The sequence below is a fragment of the Cyphomyrmex costatus genome, unplaced genomic scaffold (genome assembly GCF_001594065.2).
Source record: "Cyphomyrmex costatus isolate MS0001 unplaced genomic scaffold, Ccosl1.0 scaffold241, whole genome shotgun sequence".
Classification (NCBI taxonomy): domain Eukaryota; kingdom Metazoa; phylum Arthropoda; class Insecta; order Hymenoptera; family Formicidae; genus Cyphomyrmex; species Cyphomyrmex costatus.
In genome coordinates this window covers 476,241-494,909 of record NW_017276489.1, presented here as the reverse complement: position 1 = coordinate 494,909, position 18,669 = coordinate 476,241, and the positions used below count along the sequence as shown (strand labels likewise).

At 34.0% G+C, this 18,669-nt stretch overlaps 1 protein-coding gene across 1 annotated transcript; it reads right to left on the bottom strand.

Moving 5' to 3' along the window:
* Positions 1-1,049: 1,049 nt before the first annotated feature.
* LOC108774265 (nesprin-1-like) lies at positions 1,050-18,666 on the bottom strand. Its single transcript, XM_018540328.1, has 10 exons — positions 18,612-18,666; positions 15,457-15,759; positions 11,686-11,943; positions 7,911-10,652; positions 7,644-7,828; positions 5,559-5,597; positions 4,743-5,249; positions 4,373-4,610; positions 2,328-2,380; positions 1,050-2,114 (listed from the first exon to the last, which is right to left on the bottom strand). Exons 2-10 carry the CDS (start codon positions 15,505-15,507, stop codon positions 1,895-1,897), a joined length of 4,293 nt encoding a protein of 1,430 aa, XP_018395830.1. The 5' UTR covers positions 15,508-15,759; positions 18,612-18,666; the 3' UTR covers positions 1,050-1,894.
* Positions 18,667-18,669: the final 3 nt, after the last annotated feature.

The window sequence follows — 18,669 nt, the reverse complement described above, 5'->3', positions numbered from 1 at the left end:
CCCCCCTTTCCCCCCCCCCCCCCCTCTCGTCAGGCCTGAATACCGGCCTTAGTGCTACAAATGCTTCGAAGCATTTGATTGACCAATCGAAATAAAGAATTTTACAAATTGACTAATCAAAAAATACCTCGAAAAGCATTTGTATCAAGTTGACTGTAGCTTTAATCAATATGCAGATTTTAATCAATCACATTAAATTGACAAATACGTACATTTAAAATGTAAAGTAACTGTTAAATTAGTTACTAGTTATTGAAAGAAATGTAACTAATTGTAAGTTAAGTTACAGTTACAGATGGGAAAAAGGAACTAAGTTAAGTTACAGTTACTGAAAAAAAAAAAAAACTGTAACTGTAATTTACAAATTAATTACAAATAACTAGTTACTTCCCAATTCTGAATATGATGTTAGCTATCATATATTTTCTGAATTTAAACCAAAATAGATTTATGTTTAAAAAGAGAAAGAGAAAAAAAATTAAAAAAAGTTTAAAAGTACATACCTTGTTTTATCTCTTTATTTATTTCCTGTAAATTACAGAATTACTATATGATCAAGAATAGCGAGAAGATAAATATATATATTTTTTACTGATTGATTATCTGTGAAAACAAATTAAAGAAAGTTACATTTTAGAGATTTTTTCATTTTCTCATGTAGGGGAAAAAAAATTCTCGTGAGATGATAGTGTCTAAAACAAACTTATCGCAAATCATTTGTAAGTGTTATCTCGTGTTTGAATTTATGTAAGTGATCATGTTATGTATGTACTGCAGTAGAGAAGGTTATAAAGAAACCGGATTGTATTTATAGTATTGAGAATTAATGGCTGAAAGTTTACTAGCTCCAAATGCTTATATACATATTGTTTATTTCAAAAGTGATAAAACTCTAAAAATGTTATTTTTTACCTGCCAAGAATGAGTTTTAAACATTTTACATTTTTTTATATATAAAGGTATAATAAAAACACGTGGATGAATTTATTTGAAATTTTTTATCTTTTGTTATTATTTATTTATTTTGAATTTGTTATAATTTTGTTTTAGCTATATATATTAATTTTTATAAGCCTGTTGAATTTGGACAAATTGTTAATTTTCGCTTCAAGAATGTTCCAAATTTCAACTAGATATTTATATATACACATATATATGTTTTCCCGCAAATGAAAGACAACTTTCTCAAAATTGTATGTATGCCTTTCGCAACTGAAGGGTTAATATACAAGGTCGATACATACATTTGAACGTTTCAAATCAGTCAATGTCTTTACAATAAATACATTGTCAAAATGGGTATTATTCATTATGATACTAAGACATTTGACCGTGCACGCTTTGCGCGGGAAGGAGCATGATATTGCACGCACTGCATTTATAGCGAAATATACAATATTCTATACATATATTTTATAATAATAAATTAAAGAATGTGTTTTCGCGTCGGCTACATATTTTCAGTCACCGCTTGGTCCGTTACATTAATTACTTACGTACAAATTCGTGTGTAAAATTACAATATACATATATTATATAAAGATTTCTGTGATACGCGCACTGCGGCTGCAGTCAATAAAAACATTGACGAAAAAAGCTCAGGGCAGTTTGAATTTCGTATCTTTCAATGCTAATTACGCAAGGTAAAGGTAAAGAAATTTGATCAGCTTTGTATTGGCTTGCTTCGTCAATGTTCCATGAAAAGTATCAATCTTAAATTGGCAAACGTAGTAAAACGATCAGGGACCATATTCTTGAAAAATGTCACATACCAAAATGTATGAAAATACTATGATATACGTTGATAATACTATGATTACGTATATTATAGATTTCTCTAGTATTTTCGTATACAATGTTATTCAGGAATTAGGCCTCTGGACGTCGTTTACTGTTACACAGGTGGCGGTCCATTCGGATAAAAGACTATCGGCGTAAAGCTCTTCGCAAGATTATTAGAAAGCATACAACTGTAGTCTTCTTCTGCAGATGGTACCAAAGATGCGACGCCAAGCAATAACAGCATCAATGCTTGGATTGGAAGGGATACTCGTAGAACTCGTCCTAAGAAGCGATAACCACGTGTTGATACCGATTGGTCTTTTCCGTCACCACTGCAACAGATTTCCAGTAATGGGATATTAAATGAGATTGTCTCGTTGACATGATGAGAACTAATTTTTCTTACAAGTGAAAGAGCTTTTATTTATCTATTTTACTCATTAGATGTATCTATATAATTATCACGATCATCCTTATGATAAATAAAGTTCTATCGTAAAACTAATCGATAGGATATTGTCACGATAAAAAAAGAAACAACATACTCTGTGCCGGTGGCGTGAGGCTGAGCAGTCCCAGAGGCAGCTTCGTCGAGCAGCTACAGTTCAACAAAACAGAAAATACAAACAATAAGATACTGTGCAAGTGGTTACTACGAATAACTTATACATGGAAGTGCCATCGTGATGACTTCTCATCATCGAATGACGCTTCTCGTTCTGAAAAATTTGTGTGATTTTACTAATTTGTGCAATAATCTACAATAAACTATACATAGATATAGAAATAAAAATATAAAGTTTTTTTATCAAGTAATATTATCGAGGAGATACTATTAAAAACTAACATATTTATGAAAGTTGGTGTGATAATCAGTTTAATTACTCGAAAAATCAAGAATTGAAGAATGTGGACATTATCAACTGTATTGGCTGTTCCGAAGATAGCTAATAAGAGTATTATTTAATTTAATTTAAAGGGTATTGTTTCATCATCAATAAAATATACCTTTAGATTTGTATAATATATTTCTGATAATAAAACAGAAAAGATAAAATCCACGTTAATTTTGTTGGTATCATAACAAAACAGTTATTATATAATGTTAGCATTCTTCCTTTACTACAAAGCCTTCAGGATCCTTATTTGGTGGTTAACAAAAATTTGTCCAGGATTGGTCTTTAATAGTATCTTGTCAGTAACATATATATACATATATACATATAGGTGACAATCGTGAAATCTATTAAGTACCTCACCTCTACGAAGTCAACATTAATAATAAACACATTGTTATCAAGTCATTTGAAGATGAAGAGTTTAATAGAAATGTTACATGACTTTTAAGATAAGGAAAGCGATTGATAATGATTGAAAACATTTGTATTTGGAAATAAAATCATTGCAAACAGATGTAACGAAGTAGTGCAGTAAAAAATTTGAAAAAATGAAGCCGTTTAATTTGTTCTACAATCTACATTACTCTCTCATTGACCTAAATCTTTGATCTCTTTATGATGAATTGATATGACTCATATTTTACGGTAAAGCTATAAGGTTCTCTGAAATCTATTGCTATAGAAAGAAAAAGTCATTTTTGAGAAATTTTAACAGGCAGATAATCAGATGAACAAACCAATACTGTAAAATTATGAAGTATTGTAGTTTATTACTACTTTATTATAAACTTGAGTTGAAATCGTTCTGTTTTTATTCAAATTTTCTGTGTGAAAATAACCTAAACGAAATTATATGTGCTCAAACATAGAACGAGTTGAAGTGCTCATAAGCTCATTGTACCATGTTAATTGTTTTTTTTTTTTTCGACAATTCGGATCTTTATAGAATAGTTCTCTTTCTTTTTTATAGGATCCATTATGAAGTTGGAGCGGAATTAGCATCAGTCAGAAGTTGGCGCCGATTAAACATGTTAATGATGACGACTAGATAGCGGTAAGTTTTTATTTACACTTGAAATCACATCGTAATTAAGGTTATCGTTAAAAAGCTTTTGATCAATATACCAATAGAATATTTTAATTCTTCGGAACGATATATAAAAACTCTCATTAGACAAGACACTCGTATGTATCACGTAGCATATTTAGTTAAAATAATTCATACATATATTATTGTATGAACGTGAAAAAATTAGAAGAAAATGTGTATTACAAAACAAATCTTATTTTATAACAATTTCCAGCGAATATAATTAGAAATCTTTTTATTTTTAATTTTAAATACTTTTGTTCCTAAATTATTACCAGAATGCATATAGATGCTTTTCAGCATGAGACAAATGATACATTGTATAATAATACATATATATAGTGAATCATTACCGCTTTCTTGTCAATGTTAAACAAAGATAAAATTCTCACTATATTATACTGTATCTCTTGCTGGAAAGATCCATATATCTCAATGTTACACATCAACTACACATTTGGTGTTACATTATCTATTAAAAAGATCTACTTCAAGCTTATATAAATTTGACAATAATAAATAGATTAATAAATTAATACAATGGTAACTGCTTTGATTACAAGTAAATTTATTGTATAAGAAGAAATAATTTAGAACTTACGTCATGTGAGAGAGATGCAAGAGACGTAGTAGTGAGACCGATATCCTGTGGGTCCAGTCCTAGGGCAACTCCTATTTTAAGGGCATAGATTCCTGTGAGTCTTCTTAACGACTGTAACCTTAATCGCACTTCATGTACACGCGTTCTGATTTCTGTTTCTTCGTCCAAAACATAATTAGTCGCATTATGTAACGTTATTATTCGTGACTCGCAAATCTCAAAATTCTTTCGGATTGCCCTAAAATGAGAATAAAATCATTTAAAAATAGATTTTAATATATTATTTACTATACAAATTCGACTACTTTTTTTTAAATGTATTTGTCGATAACGTCCATTTGTGTAAGAAAGTTTCAATAGAGATATTTACCTGAATGCATCATATTTTGCTTTTAGGATGTTACTAGGTGCGGTCAGATCGATTGGTTCACTTGCTGCAATGTTAAGCTCATTTTTTGTTATCCAATCTCGTGTACTTTCTATTATACCATAAAGTTGGCGATTTGTCATGAGAACGTGCTGCAGCTTATTCTGCCACTCCACATTAGCTGTACAAATTTTCTCCCATCTGCTATTTGCCACAGCCAATCTGTCACAAAGCTTCTTCGTACGTTCCGTGTCTTCAGTATGATTGGCTAGGTGAGTACCAACTACATTCAGATTTGTTATGATACTCTCGTGACTATCCAGATCCAATTGAAACTTGCGATAATTAGAAATTATGTACTCCAAATGATCTAAATCATTGGGTGGCGAGTGCTGCTCACTTTGTATACCCTCGGCGTACTCCAACCATTTATCTAAACGCCATAAATCATTGTCCAGCTGAGCCCAATTACGACGAGAGCATAATGGACAGGTCAGTTTGCCACTATCGCTGTAATGATTATAATTATGATTATGACCAGCATATTCGAAATTATATCTACAATTTAATTAGTTAAAGAAGGTTTTAAAATTAAGAAGGCATAAAAAAAAGTATATGACTATTTCTGTTCGCTAAAGTTGCAAATATTTAAATTTTGCTTATAATGAGATTATAAATTAATTTACAAAAATTGAAAATATTAGCTACACAAATTTTTTTTATAACAAGCATTAAAACTTTAGAGTTACTTTTAGGAATATTTTTATTAGTAAAATGAGTTTATTTTTTATTGAATTTAATTGTTATATAGTTACTCACTGGTCACATGGAATAACGTAACCATCGGTGACGGGTGATCTGTATAGGATAAGGGATAAGCATTATTTTAATTGGCTTTGCTAAGCGTTATTGTTCGCATTAAAAATTATTGCAAGGCAGTGTTAATGCATCTATATTAGCAAAAAGATGAAGCTTAAACAACATAAAGAGATAAGCGTTTACGATATTCTTATAAATTGTAACAGTATAATGTTATATATTGTGCTTTATTATTTATTCAGCATTATTAGTGTGAAAATTAAAAATGACATAAATGGATGATCATCTACATATAAAATATTGTTAAAATGGAATATCACACAAATATTATGCAAGAGCTATTAGCGTGTATGTATAAGTCAATATGTTTGGATGTTTTAAACTCTCACAAAGAGAGTACCACATTTAATAAGACAAAAAGAATAGGATAAAAAGAAAATTTTTTTTATACGTAATGTAATCAAAATCATGTATTTACAGCAAGCGTGCCCAGCACTTTGCTCATGGACTAAATTTGTTCACCTTTCATCTCGTTGAGTGAGATAGAGAGAAAACAAAAAAAATAGATACTAAAAGTATCTCATGAGATAATATAAAAATATTTTTAAAATAATAAAAAATAAAAAGGGCTACGAGTCAAAAAATTCGTTAAAATATAAAATTGTTTGTAAATAAAATTTGTCATTTGGTTAAAATTACGTAATTTAATTAGAAAAACAGATAACAGACGTTTCGACCTCTCTTAGGTCATTTTCAATGTTACAAAGATCGCAGTTCAAAAATTACAGAATTATAAAATTACATTTAAAAAATATAAATATAACAACGTGTGTGTAATCTCACTCGCATAGTTTGAAGTCGTATACAATTCGGTAAACCAGTAAGAATCCAAAAACAATGTAATTCGTCTAGTTTTAAAAATAATTTATAAAGGCGTGTGATAATTATTTCTGTCAAAAACAACATCGGTAATGCAAATAAATATGAAAAGAGAGTCAAATAATAAAATAATGAATTAACGTAAAGAGAGTCAAATCGTAAGATAATAATATGAAATTAATATAATGTATAATATAAGAATAAAAGTATATAAAATATATACTTTTAACGTGTAAAAAAACTTAAACTTAAACTTGGCTCTCATCGCATTATTCTAACAACGAACAATTTTATAATTCGTACAATGATACATTTTTATAAGATAATCTTATTCATTGTTTAATTTAATCGATACTAAATTAACAAAAATTAATATGATATATTATATGTCTTTTACTAAACTTTATTTTCAATTAAAGTTTCCTTTATCATATATTTTTATTCTTACATTATATTTCATATTATTATCTTACGATTTGACTCTCTTTACGTTACATTCATTATTTTATTATTTGACTCTCTTTTCACATTTATTTGCATTAGCGATGTTGTTTTTGACAGAAACAATTATTACACGTCTTTACAAACCACTTTTAAAACTAGACGAAGTACATTGTTTTTGAATTCTTACTGGTTTATCGAATTGTATACGACTTCAAACTATGCGAGTGAGATTACACACACATTGTTATATATAATTTTTATATTTTTTAATATGTTTTTTATGTAATTTTATAATTTTATAATTTTTAAACTGCGATTTTTGTAACATTGAAAATAACCTAATAGAGGTCGAAACGTCTGTTATCTGTTTTTCTAATTAAACTACGTAATTTTAACCAAATGACAAATTTTTTTACAATTTTGTACAATATTTTAACGAATTTTTTGGCTTGTAGTCCTTTTTCTTTTTATTATTTTTAAATTTATTAAGCCTTATTACAAACATATTATATAATCTTTTTTATTTTCACTAAACAATGAAAGGGTGAAAACTTTTTAATTTGCGAGTAAAATATTGAACAGACCTGATTTTTATATACGTTAGCTTCCAATTTAAATAATTTTTTTATAAATATTTTTTATCTAAATTTGCGCTCACTTGAAGATTAGTTTAGAAAAATAGTTGTTATTACAATCTTTGCTTACTACAAAATAAATGCACTAAACATTTAAACATTGAAGTGAGCGTGAAAGAAACTTTACCTGAGCTCTTTGATTTGCTGTTCACGTGCTCTTGCTAGTGCAATGAGTGTTTCGTATCGAGCTATTAGTGCTGTTACCTCGCTACTTTTAGCAGCTCCTACAGTCAATGTGCCGTCTTCCATGAGCAGACTATGAAGGTGGCGTACCAGTTCTATCGAGGACTGGCAAATTCCGATTAGTTTAGTCTGTAATAATCCCATGATATTTTAATAAAATAACAAAGAATACACTAAATGAAAAATAAAATTCTGAAAATAAAAAACTTACGATAGTTTTAGCAACCGCGTTAAGCCCAGGATCGGTAATGGGATCAGGTGTTACTGCTGCTTCTAGGGCATTTAGGACTTTGTTGCATTCGTTCAGGGCAGATTCCAATTCCATCAAATATACGTCACATGAAGTCATTTTGATTCTTGGTAGGGTGTCTACTTGAACCGCGATATCTTGCTCAAATTTCAAAGTTTCTACCTGCACCGCCTCGTCGACCTTCGATCTTTCTTGCGTTTTCAATTCCTCTTTCAGCGCGGCTACTCGTGACTTAATATCCCGCCACAAGAGTTGATATTCGTCTACCAGTTTCTGAATCGCGGCCACGTCATCAGGATTGCTCTCCTGCATAACTCGCAATGCCAATTCGTCTGCTTTGCGCAGCGTGACGTTTTGAGTATCGAGCTCTTCCTCAATTTCACTCAACTGTTGACGTCTTCGTCGCAACGATGATCTTTGCTCAGGTGTGGCGAGGTGCTGCATTTGTGTTAGGCGAACATCCACCTGCGTCAGGCCCATTACTGCAGTACCATGCGTGGATACGAACTCACGATAAGTCTTTTGTTCCCGTTGAATGCTCGAGATGATGGCGTTGATTTTTGTCTCCAGAACCAACCATCTGTCAATGATCTTCCGTGTCTCGGCCGTAAGAGACCTAAAGTTATCGGGATCCAATCCGGACTTGGCCAGACGCCCAAATATCTGTTCTAGGATTTTCAAGGCCTTCTGATGCGCTTCGATATCTTTAGCGATCGATTTAGCTTTTTTGGTTATTTTCCTTGATTTCCTTGATTCTTCTATCGAGATTTTTGTAAGATCGTTGTCCAATTCCAATAGAGATTTCTCTGTTTTGACTAGCCATGGTTCATGCTCGCATCTGGTTTTCTCCAGCTCTTGCAGCAGCTTCCAAATCATCATGATTTTTCGCTTGCGCTCGGTAGATTTAATGCACACAGCTTTCCATCGTTTCTCTAGACCTTCCATACCGTTTTTTATTGTGTCCATATTAAAAGAGGCTTTCCATGTATCACAATCGTTTAACAGAATTTCACATAAATTTAGCACTTCGCCGATATTACCGCTTTCAGCCTCAATATTAATCTTGAGATAGTCGTGATCTTCGAGCTTTTTATCGATATTTTTCTGTGTGAGTTTCTCGATAATGATAGTTTCCGATAGCTGATTTTCGATACCGGTTAGCCAAGTCCGTAAATCAGCTATCCTCTTGAGCAATGAGTTCATAGTCTGAATTAGATCGATTAGCTTGTTAGCTCTTGCTTTACCACCGGCCATTAAACGGTTCCACTTCTCGTTAACTTCATCTAAGGATTGCTGGAGTTTTATTTTCTCTGTCTCCTCGGCGACTTCTATTAGCTCTTGCCCGATATTTTGTAACCACTCAAGTTCGCGCTGTTTCAAGCTCATCTCCGTTTGTAGCTCGCATTCAAATCGCTTCAATGCCTCTTCAGGTTCGTCTAATGCCATTGTGTCATGGTCTTGCGTTCTGATCGCTGCATCCTCCATCCACGACAACAATTTATTTAATCTATTCTCCCATCGACCATGAAGAGCACAACGTTCTCCGAGTCTATACGATAATAAAGCTAACTGGTATTCAAGATCGCCGTGTTGTTGCGTCAGAAGAGCATCTTGTTGATTTAATGTCTTCATGTCGCTCGGGCTCAAACACTCCCTCAATTGTTCCGTGATTACACCAAGTGATTCCAAATTGCGTTGCGCGCTAGTTAGGTGAGTTCTCAGATGTTCAAGCGAGTCAAGTTGTTCTTTCGTCTTGGATAGACTTATTGGTCCCGCGTGAAAGGCCGCACTTAATGTTTGGCTGATTTCCTGGAAGGTTGTGACGATCATCTCAAACTGCTTGACGTGTTCTTCATGCAGTTTCTGTACTCGCTGAACAAAATCCCTCCAGGTTTCCAAACCGGCTCGTAGATTCGCGATCCGTTGTACGTTTGCAGCGTGTTCCATGCGTATTGAGATGGCCAACGCCTCGTCGCAATTAGTTAGGAGATATTCATGTTGCTCCTGAAGAGACTTTATCTGAGTCTCGCCAACTGGCATCTTGTCCAACAGCGCCTGAATTCTTTGCAGAATCTTTTCAAGCCTTCTCAGATGGATAAACTGTAGATTCATACGTTGCCGTTCTCGTTCAACTTCCTTTAACCACGTCAACAATTTCCTTTGATCTAATTTATATCTATCCCAAGCCGATATTCTGTCACGCACTGTCGCATGTCGCTCCAATATTCTCGCCAATGTCTCATTGTGAAGATTTGTTAAGGCATTGAATTGCTCAGTGATCGATCCATCACGATTTTCTTCTTGTCGCACCGTTAAAATGAGATTCTGCTGTTCAGGTAAAAGTTTTCGATGAACCTCACAGAGATTCCGATGCTCCGATAAACTATTGTAATCACCTGGCATACCGCTCGACAGAAAATCTTGTACATGCGTCAAATATTCTTCCCAAAGCTTTAACGCGGCAGTCACATCTTGCGAGCGGATTAATCGTGTCGACAAACGGTGATACTGCTGGAAGGTTTCTTGAAATACGCGTTGCCATAACTGGACCACCTCAACCACTGACGGTTCCTGCACGGAAACATCTAACGCGCGATCCTTGATGGATTGAAGCTGCGGCTCGGTTCGTGTTAACGCGAGTAGGTGATTTCGCAGTACTGTCAGTTGTTCGTTAGACTCGCCTTGACCCACCGCTGTCAGACTCTGAAAAATAGACGGACAAGCTCTTCTGATTACGATCGATTGTTTGACGGGTTCCTTAAAAAATGGACAGGGAAATAAAAAGAATTTATGAGTTAATTTGGCGCGCGTGAATGGTTCCGTGAATTCTCGACACGTCGATCGATGCACTGGTTAAGTATCGTTCTTACTTCGAAGGAAACGTGATTCAACAACGTAGCGACGTCGTTATATTCTCCTAGCAAGTAGGATCGTATTGAATCGCCTTTATCTGTCGATCGACGTTGACGATGCACGCCGTAAATTCCGTCGGGAAACGGAACTCGGCGCGGCACCGCTCTCAAGTTCGAAAGTTTCGGCCGACGCTGTGTGCACGAGTGTTGCAGCCATTCAGCTGTTGCGGATATCGTGACTGATGTAATTGCCACCACGGGTTAAGCCCTTCGGCCTTGACATAACAAATTGTTTCGGAACTACCGCGATTAAAATATAAACGCGCGTGCGAAGCGATGATCGAGGTTGTGCCAAGCACCAATGGTGCGCCGCTCAACAACTGATGGACGCGTTAGTACGTCAGACTAAAGCGACCTAACGCCGCGGGTTTAACTATCACCTTCGAAGCGCAGAGGAACGTGTACATCGATCCTTGAAAAATGTTTTTAACTGTGAGAAATTCGAGGAAGGTCTCGTTCTTCAAGGTCCTGAAGCCGTTTCGCACGTACGTGCCAGGATTAATCAGCACATCGGACACACACACTCGAGAAAAATATGTGAAGCTATCATCATGTATATATACTTATAATTCTAGTTCGTCATGAAACTGAAAATCGAAATATCTTATACTCGTTATAATTTAGTAAAATTATTTTTTTCCTCTTTTTTTTTTATATTACGGTTAGTGAAAAGAGATTTTTTAATCTCTAGTTTCTTTTAAATCTTTACGAGACAATTATCTTGACACTGTTAATGCTCGAGTACTCGCGTTAAAACGAATGAAAGATGTTTGACTAGCATGCAGTTAGGCAGAAACAGATGCAGCATGAACGGAGGCATGTACCTGTTGGACCGAATCCAGGAAATTTTTCGTCTGGCATAGATCACCGCGGGCAAGTTCCTGGTTGAGGACATGGGCATCCACCGTGTCCGCGAGGGTCGACAAGGTTTCTCGAACATCTTCGAGTCGTTGACCTAGCGCTTCAACTTCGCAGTGCAGCGGTCCACCAGCGTCCAAACCCACATCCGATGCGATCTGTGCCACCAGACCGCGCAGTTCCGCTAGTCTTTCTTTGTGCTCCGCCAGTGTCTCCTCGCAAACCTGAAACAAGTTTAACATATCTAAGCTTTAACGCGTCTGCGTTCCGCTCAAATTTTTCGCGCGAAAGTCTCTTTTCTTTAATTCTTTTATTTCGAATATGACGTGACCAGCATATGGAACGTATAAATTTTATATCATTAAAATAATATGTGTAGAAGGGCTACGAGCCAGAAATCAAATAATAAAATATTTTTAATAATTTTGAAAACATTTTATATAAGACAAGAATTCGAAAGTTACATAGAAAACGCAAACAAAAGTTAGACTAAGAATTAAAATATAAACAATAATTTTATATCTCATTCTTATAATATTTTGTATTATATATTTTTACAACATTTACATATATTATTTCCTAATTTTATATTGTATTTGAATTTTTGTTATCGGTGGTGCGAATTAACCCATCATATTGAAGTATTAATACAATTGTTTCATTTGCTCAAAATGCAGTCAAGCGAAAAAGATTCAGAACGGATCTAAAGTCTACTTGAAGAACACGTGTTTGTTTCTCTCTATCGATATTTATAGACGTGTAATGTGTATCTATTACCCCTTCTATGCAGGAACTAAGTTTACTATGAAAATGCTATATTGTACATATTTTTTTCAGAACTCTCATTATCATATATCGCAGTCCTCGTTGAGAAATGCATTTTATTTCCACATAAACGATTATCTAGAATGTATTATCGGGCTAAAATACCTATTATTTTTTATATGTTTCGTAATTTGTACATTTTAGTTCTTTTTTGTCTAGCAGTACATTTTTCTCAGATGATAATTTTTTTTCATTAGTTAATTCGCTAATTATTACGCCTAGAGTCGCAGAAAGGATCGATACATCTGTCGCGGCTACATCTCGATAATTAAATACTCGCATCTGTAACTGTTCAAAGAGGTCTGAATTATTGTAGTCACGTTCATGGGATAATTTAATCTGCTCGATATCTTTGGTACAGCACTGTATTCTACGTGACACATTAAGATGAAATATATAAAAAAATAAGTTAACATCTTTTTCCTTTTATTTATATTTACATGTATAAGCAACGCAATGATGTTCTGAAGAGTGCGCGTCTGCTTAGGTGGAGTAAAAAAGAATTTTTTTCATCGAGCTGTTTTAACGATGACTATAGATAAATGAATGCATGTATATTCTTGTAACATGCACACATACGAGTACGTTATTAGCAAGACCTTCGTATATTCACAAGGGCACCAATATCCGCCTTTACGGAACATGTTTGAATACATACAAAGGACAGTTATTTTCTTATACTTTTCAGCGTTTAACTTTCAATGCAACAAATTGCCTAATTAAATAATTTTTCTGACAGATATTTACAATCTCCAAATAATTTGAAATTTTTCTTTGTAATATTTTTATATATTAACAAATATATTCTTAAAGAATTTGTCTTCAAAATTTATTCTGATCTGGATTTTGTCACTTTTTTAAAAAAATTTTCTTTGTTACTGATATAAATTGATATAAATAAAAATGAAGGTCTTAGGAAGGTCACGCGCGTTATTTTCGTAGGATTAAAATTACTTCGGTTCCATTTTTTTAAATAATCAGCAGGAATCTCTGACTTGTTGTAAACATGGTTTTTGATAAATTATTCATTGTTCTTCTACCTGCTCGTTACATCGGTTTACCTTTATTTCTTCCGGCGTACACATGTCTTTAGTTCGGATCTTCGTTCATGGTTTCTGTTTTTTGACGCGCGTTTCTCATGAAGTTGCGCTCCAAAACTAGGCTAACACGTGCGGCACTGTACCTTCTTCTGTCATCTAAACACATGGTCCGAATCGCCTTTGCGTATTTCACATTCATATGCGTATACACGTATACAAACACATGCCTGTGTATCGTATATGCGATATATTCATCCTCACGCGTGACAGATGCGAGTGTTAAAAAATTTCCTCGGCGAGATAAGGAGGAGCGATAACAAGTATACGCGTAAGTTCCGACAAGATAAACGATTCTTTGTGAAAACGTATCGAGAGCGTACACTGGATGCTGTAAACGTTGCAACGCCCTGGACCGAACTGGCGTAGCTCTAAGGGATCGATGCGCACGTCTGCGCGGCTCGCCCTCTTGCCCCGGATTCTCTCGATGGATCTACCCCTGCCACGCCTGTACGAGCTGCGTGAGCGAGGGGTGACGATGATGATGAGTCGATTTTTACTCTTATTCGTCCCTTACTTGTATGCTGTGATCATATCCTTGGACAGTAGTAGTGCGCGCGCAGTTGGGGACGATGACATCATGCGCTTCCCATTCAAGGGATGAAAGCACGTCTGTTGCATGTCCCTGACTCGTTCATTATCACGACGGAAGAAAATTTATTTTCATTCTGATATATATTGACCTTCCCCATATATACGGAGAATGTATAATAATATTCAATATTTTTATCACATAATTATTAACGACACTTTATGATGAAAGAATAGATTGTATGCTTTTTCATTGAAAAAAATAGGCGTGTTTGTTGTATATCCTTGACCTGGTCATTATCGTGAGAGAAAAGAATTCTTCGCTTCATATATCATTTCTGATATGTTGATATATAATACATGTATAATGAATACGCTGATTGTAAAAATGTTTAATATTTTTTATGATGATATTCTTAACATTTGTTTATGAAGGGATCGCATCAACCTAATAAATTAAGAAGACAAAAGAAAAAAACATAAAGGAAAATTGCTAAAAAATTATACTTAGATATAGTGTTGTGTTTCTCTTTTGATATTAACTTATATGCAAGTTAATATCAATTGGATGTTGTGTGTAGTTTGACATTTGAAGGTATTTATTACATTTGATCTTTTGTCAGGAATAAATTAATTTATTGTAACCTTTTTTATGATATAAAAAATATGATTAAGTTTCTTGATTTTTAAAAACATGGTTCCTTTAAAAATAATTAATTTGAATAAAATAATGAAAAATATAGTTGAGGACGATATTAGGCAGCAATTTTCTTGTATGAGTGCATAAAAAAATTATCGATATCTTTCTATATGCTATCTATAATGCTGTACGTATATCTATAATATACATATTTAAAATGTACATAAATTAAAATGATTTAATACTTAAATATAAATGCAAAGAACTAATATCTCAGCTGCTAAACTTTAAAAGAATGCATGAATAAATTATCCATTTGCGACAGAAAACGGATGATTTATTCATTCATTCTTTCAAAGTTTAGCAGCTGGAATATCAGTTCTTTGGCCGAAACCTCTTTAATCCCTGAATATTCAAATTCTTATTTTAAGAATAGACGTTACCTCTTACGTAACTTTCTAATGCTTGTGAAGGTCACTACTTAACAGATGTATTTGTTTGCTAATTATCATCTATTAACGGGTGTTCTTACGCGTCTTCCGTTTCCGCGATATAGAAATTAGCAAGATTTTCGAAAGTGGACTACTTTTCAAAGTAAGGATTTTAATTTATACAAGCGATAAAAAATTTATGACATCGCCTACCTTAACTTGCTTGACTGCTTCCTCCGGTGGCAAATTTACCACATTGTTCATTTGGGTATCTACCCAAGCCTTCACCGCGGCGCTAGAATCTCTGTATTGCTGCCAGAGTCTGCACGCGTGTTGATATCGGGTGCAAAGGGCATCCAATTCGGCCCTTGTGTCCTCCCAAGCCTGTACGGCCTCATTTACTGCGGCGTCGACCCTCTCGCGGACCTCTGTGGCGCAACTCTCCCGCAGAGGCTCGGCAGCGGCACGTAATTCGCCAATGAGAACTTCTCGAGCACCCAAATCGCCGTTCAAACCCTGTCGTTTTAAGAAAAAAAATGGGAAAAATATAATATTATATTATATATTGAAACATATGTACAAATATATTTAACCTTTGTAAATATTATATTTTCCAAACATTAAAAATCAATCAGTTGTTATTTTAATTAAATAAGTTTAAGTCTTTTTTATACGAAAAGAAAGTAGAGCGTTAATAAAATTGAAAGATAATTCTTATAAATACATATTTCTTACAATTTTTATCCGTACACTTATTTTAATAATATTCTAGTATTGAATACGTTTTAAGAATTATTAAAAGACGTTTAAATCCTTATTCAGAAAAGATGACAATAATAATTTGTTAAATATATTTTTCCATTAGTAATTGATTTTAAAGAATACGCTATATATAACAAAAAAAGAGATTCAACTTGTTTTTCCACAAATTGAAATCTCGCGGTGTTCTTGTCTATTCTTATTCAACGTTGCTGTACATCAATTTTAAGAATTTTGCCTGTACATATATAGACGACTTCGCACCAGACAATTCAAAGAGAGCGCCGGTTTTGCTTAAAACACGCTATAAATAAATTCACGGCACGAGACTAGCACATTTGGAGACTTACATGAATTCGGTCAGAACATGGTTGAACTAATTTTGTGTCGTGTACTCTAGTTCGTTCACCTCGTGAATTTTCCAAGAAAATGCACACGCAAGTGCATTATCTTATTATCGAGAGAAAATATTAATATTTTTATCAAATACCAAAATCTATCGCGTGAAGAAATATATTTAAAACATTTTCTTGAAAAAAGTTATTCAATCACACAAGTAATTTCTGTGAGGAATTTACCGACTGATATTTTACCGTGTTTTATTTGTCTTTATGCATTGACGGCATTGTATGTCAAAGTAGATTAATATTAATTGCCGATCAGTCGTTAAAGAACATTCTGATGTTCAGAAATTCTGGCGAGTTGTAAAGATAAATCGATAGACGGTACACTGTAAGAGGAAATTATAAATATAGTATGTTTGGGCAGCCGCAGCGCTATAGATGTACGCTTCTCCACGTGTCGTAGTTTACATACCGCGTTATCGTATAATGCTAATAATCATAATTATTTATATCGTCTTTAATAATTGTTTTTAAAGTGATGAGTGCCAGTCATTGATATATAATGCGCATATTATACTTGCATTGTGAGACAGAATTTTCAAATAAGTATACGTCATCTAAAACGCGCGATATATTTATTATGGTTTTGAGATTCTAGAGATTACAAAGATCATTCGTGAATCTCGTAAAAATATTTTACTCTTATTTATATTGTTAGTCAATTGAAACTGATAGTACTTTACAAACAATAAATTCCAAACTTCACGTTTGCAATTGTTAACTTCGCGCAATTATAATGCACTTCGCATTGCAATATTAATTTATTCTTCGCACAATAAATCACGTAAATTCTACCGCTTAAAGTCGCTTATTTCGATCGAGTTCATCGTGTTTAAAATTGCATTTATGTTACGCGAGTAATTGTACGATTGATACTATCGCATACGAAGAAATCGTTATAATAACTATATACTGTACACTCTTATTTAATATCATCACGTTTATATACCTCGATCAGCCGAATTAGAAATCGCGAGTTACATTCTTTGCTTTACATACACTATCTCGTTACAGACGACCTGTTGCTTGTAACAACTTCACGCCTGGCATAATATATGCTGATTTAATACTCATCGATGGATAACGGTGTGTATAGACTTGCTTCTTATGTCTCGCTGCGATGCGTGACGGTCTTGTTTGTAGAAAAGGAGAAGAGAGAGAGAGAGATGTTCCGGCGGAAATAAATTCTGACGAAATCATTTTCTCTTTTTTATGCACGCATTCATACATTCGCGGAGAGTAAATCGATCGGCCCTAGATAGATAGAAATATTAATGACGATCTTGAGCGCCGAGAAATCAGAACTTTTTCCGAGCTTTTTTTATTGGAGCACCGTATATCACACGCACTGATCAGTTCTCGTTCATGTATTTGTAATAGGGTCGACTGCGAATGAATTGTAAAGAGTAATACAAAAGAATCCGTTCACGCGAGTACAAAATGATTAAGGCTCGTTCCACCAATGTAATATTAACTTTTACCTCGATTTAATTTAATCTTTATTTTTTTCCTAATTTTAAGAATTAGAAAAAAGATAAACATTAATTTTATAAGAATTAGAGAAATATAAAGAGGTAAACCGATTGATGAAATCGCTTACCTAAGCTGCCATATATTATAAAAACGGTACAAGGTAATAATTCTTAAGAGAGGGAACTACATATGCCGAAGCAATAGATGATTTTTGTAATGTAAACTTTCGTAGAATAATTAATCGTTTCATATTTCTTTTTTTCGTCACGTACAACGCGCTGATGTCGAAAGAATAGCGACGTTTATGTCGGTCCCGCACAATTGTACATCCGGTTTCCTTTTGCAGATAATGCATCAATGCGCTTATTTCACGCCGATGCGATGGAGCGTTTAAAAAAAATCTCATTATTTGGTCTATGCGAATCGCAGTATCCGCTACGCCGCTTTCGACTTCGTTTTAGATGGAAATGTAATTAATTTCAACGAATTTATCAACGTTTTATATTTGCGGTGATTGTCATTAAAAACTTAATTAAGTCATCATTAAAAGGTGATGCGTTTAATTTCAACTTTAACGTCTCACAATAACTCTCTTTAAAACGTAAAACTCCGGAAATTCTGTCCCAAATATTCTTCATGCAATCGGTGCGACTTGGCACGTGACACGCGGAGCGGAAACGCGACCGCACCATTCAGGAAAGCACTCACCGTCCGCGAGCGGGGCGATGTTACCTTGAGGCTATTTATTGTGCTTCGTCTTCGTCGTGGAATTCCAGCGTCGGAGAGTCGC

Coding starts and splice junctions, on each gene's coding strand:
- LOC108774265 (XM_018540328.1), bottom strand. CDS start 15,507: ATGAACAATGTGGTAAATTTGCCACCGGAGGAAGCAGTCAAGCAAGTT. Junction 4,611..4,742: donor GCAAAATATGATGCATTCAG/GTAAATATCTCT, acceptor TTCTCATTTTAG/GGCAATCCGAAAGAATTTTG. Junction 2,115..2,327: donor CCTCACGCCACCGGCACAGA/GTATGTTGTTTC, acceptor AATCTGTTGCAG/TGGTGACGGAAAAGACCAAT.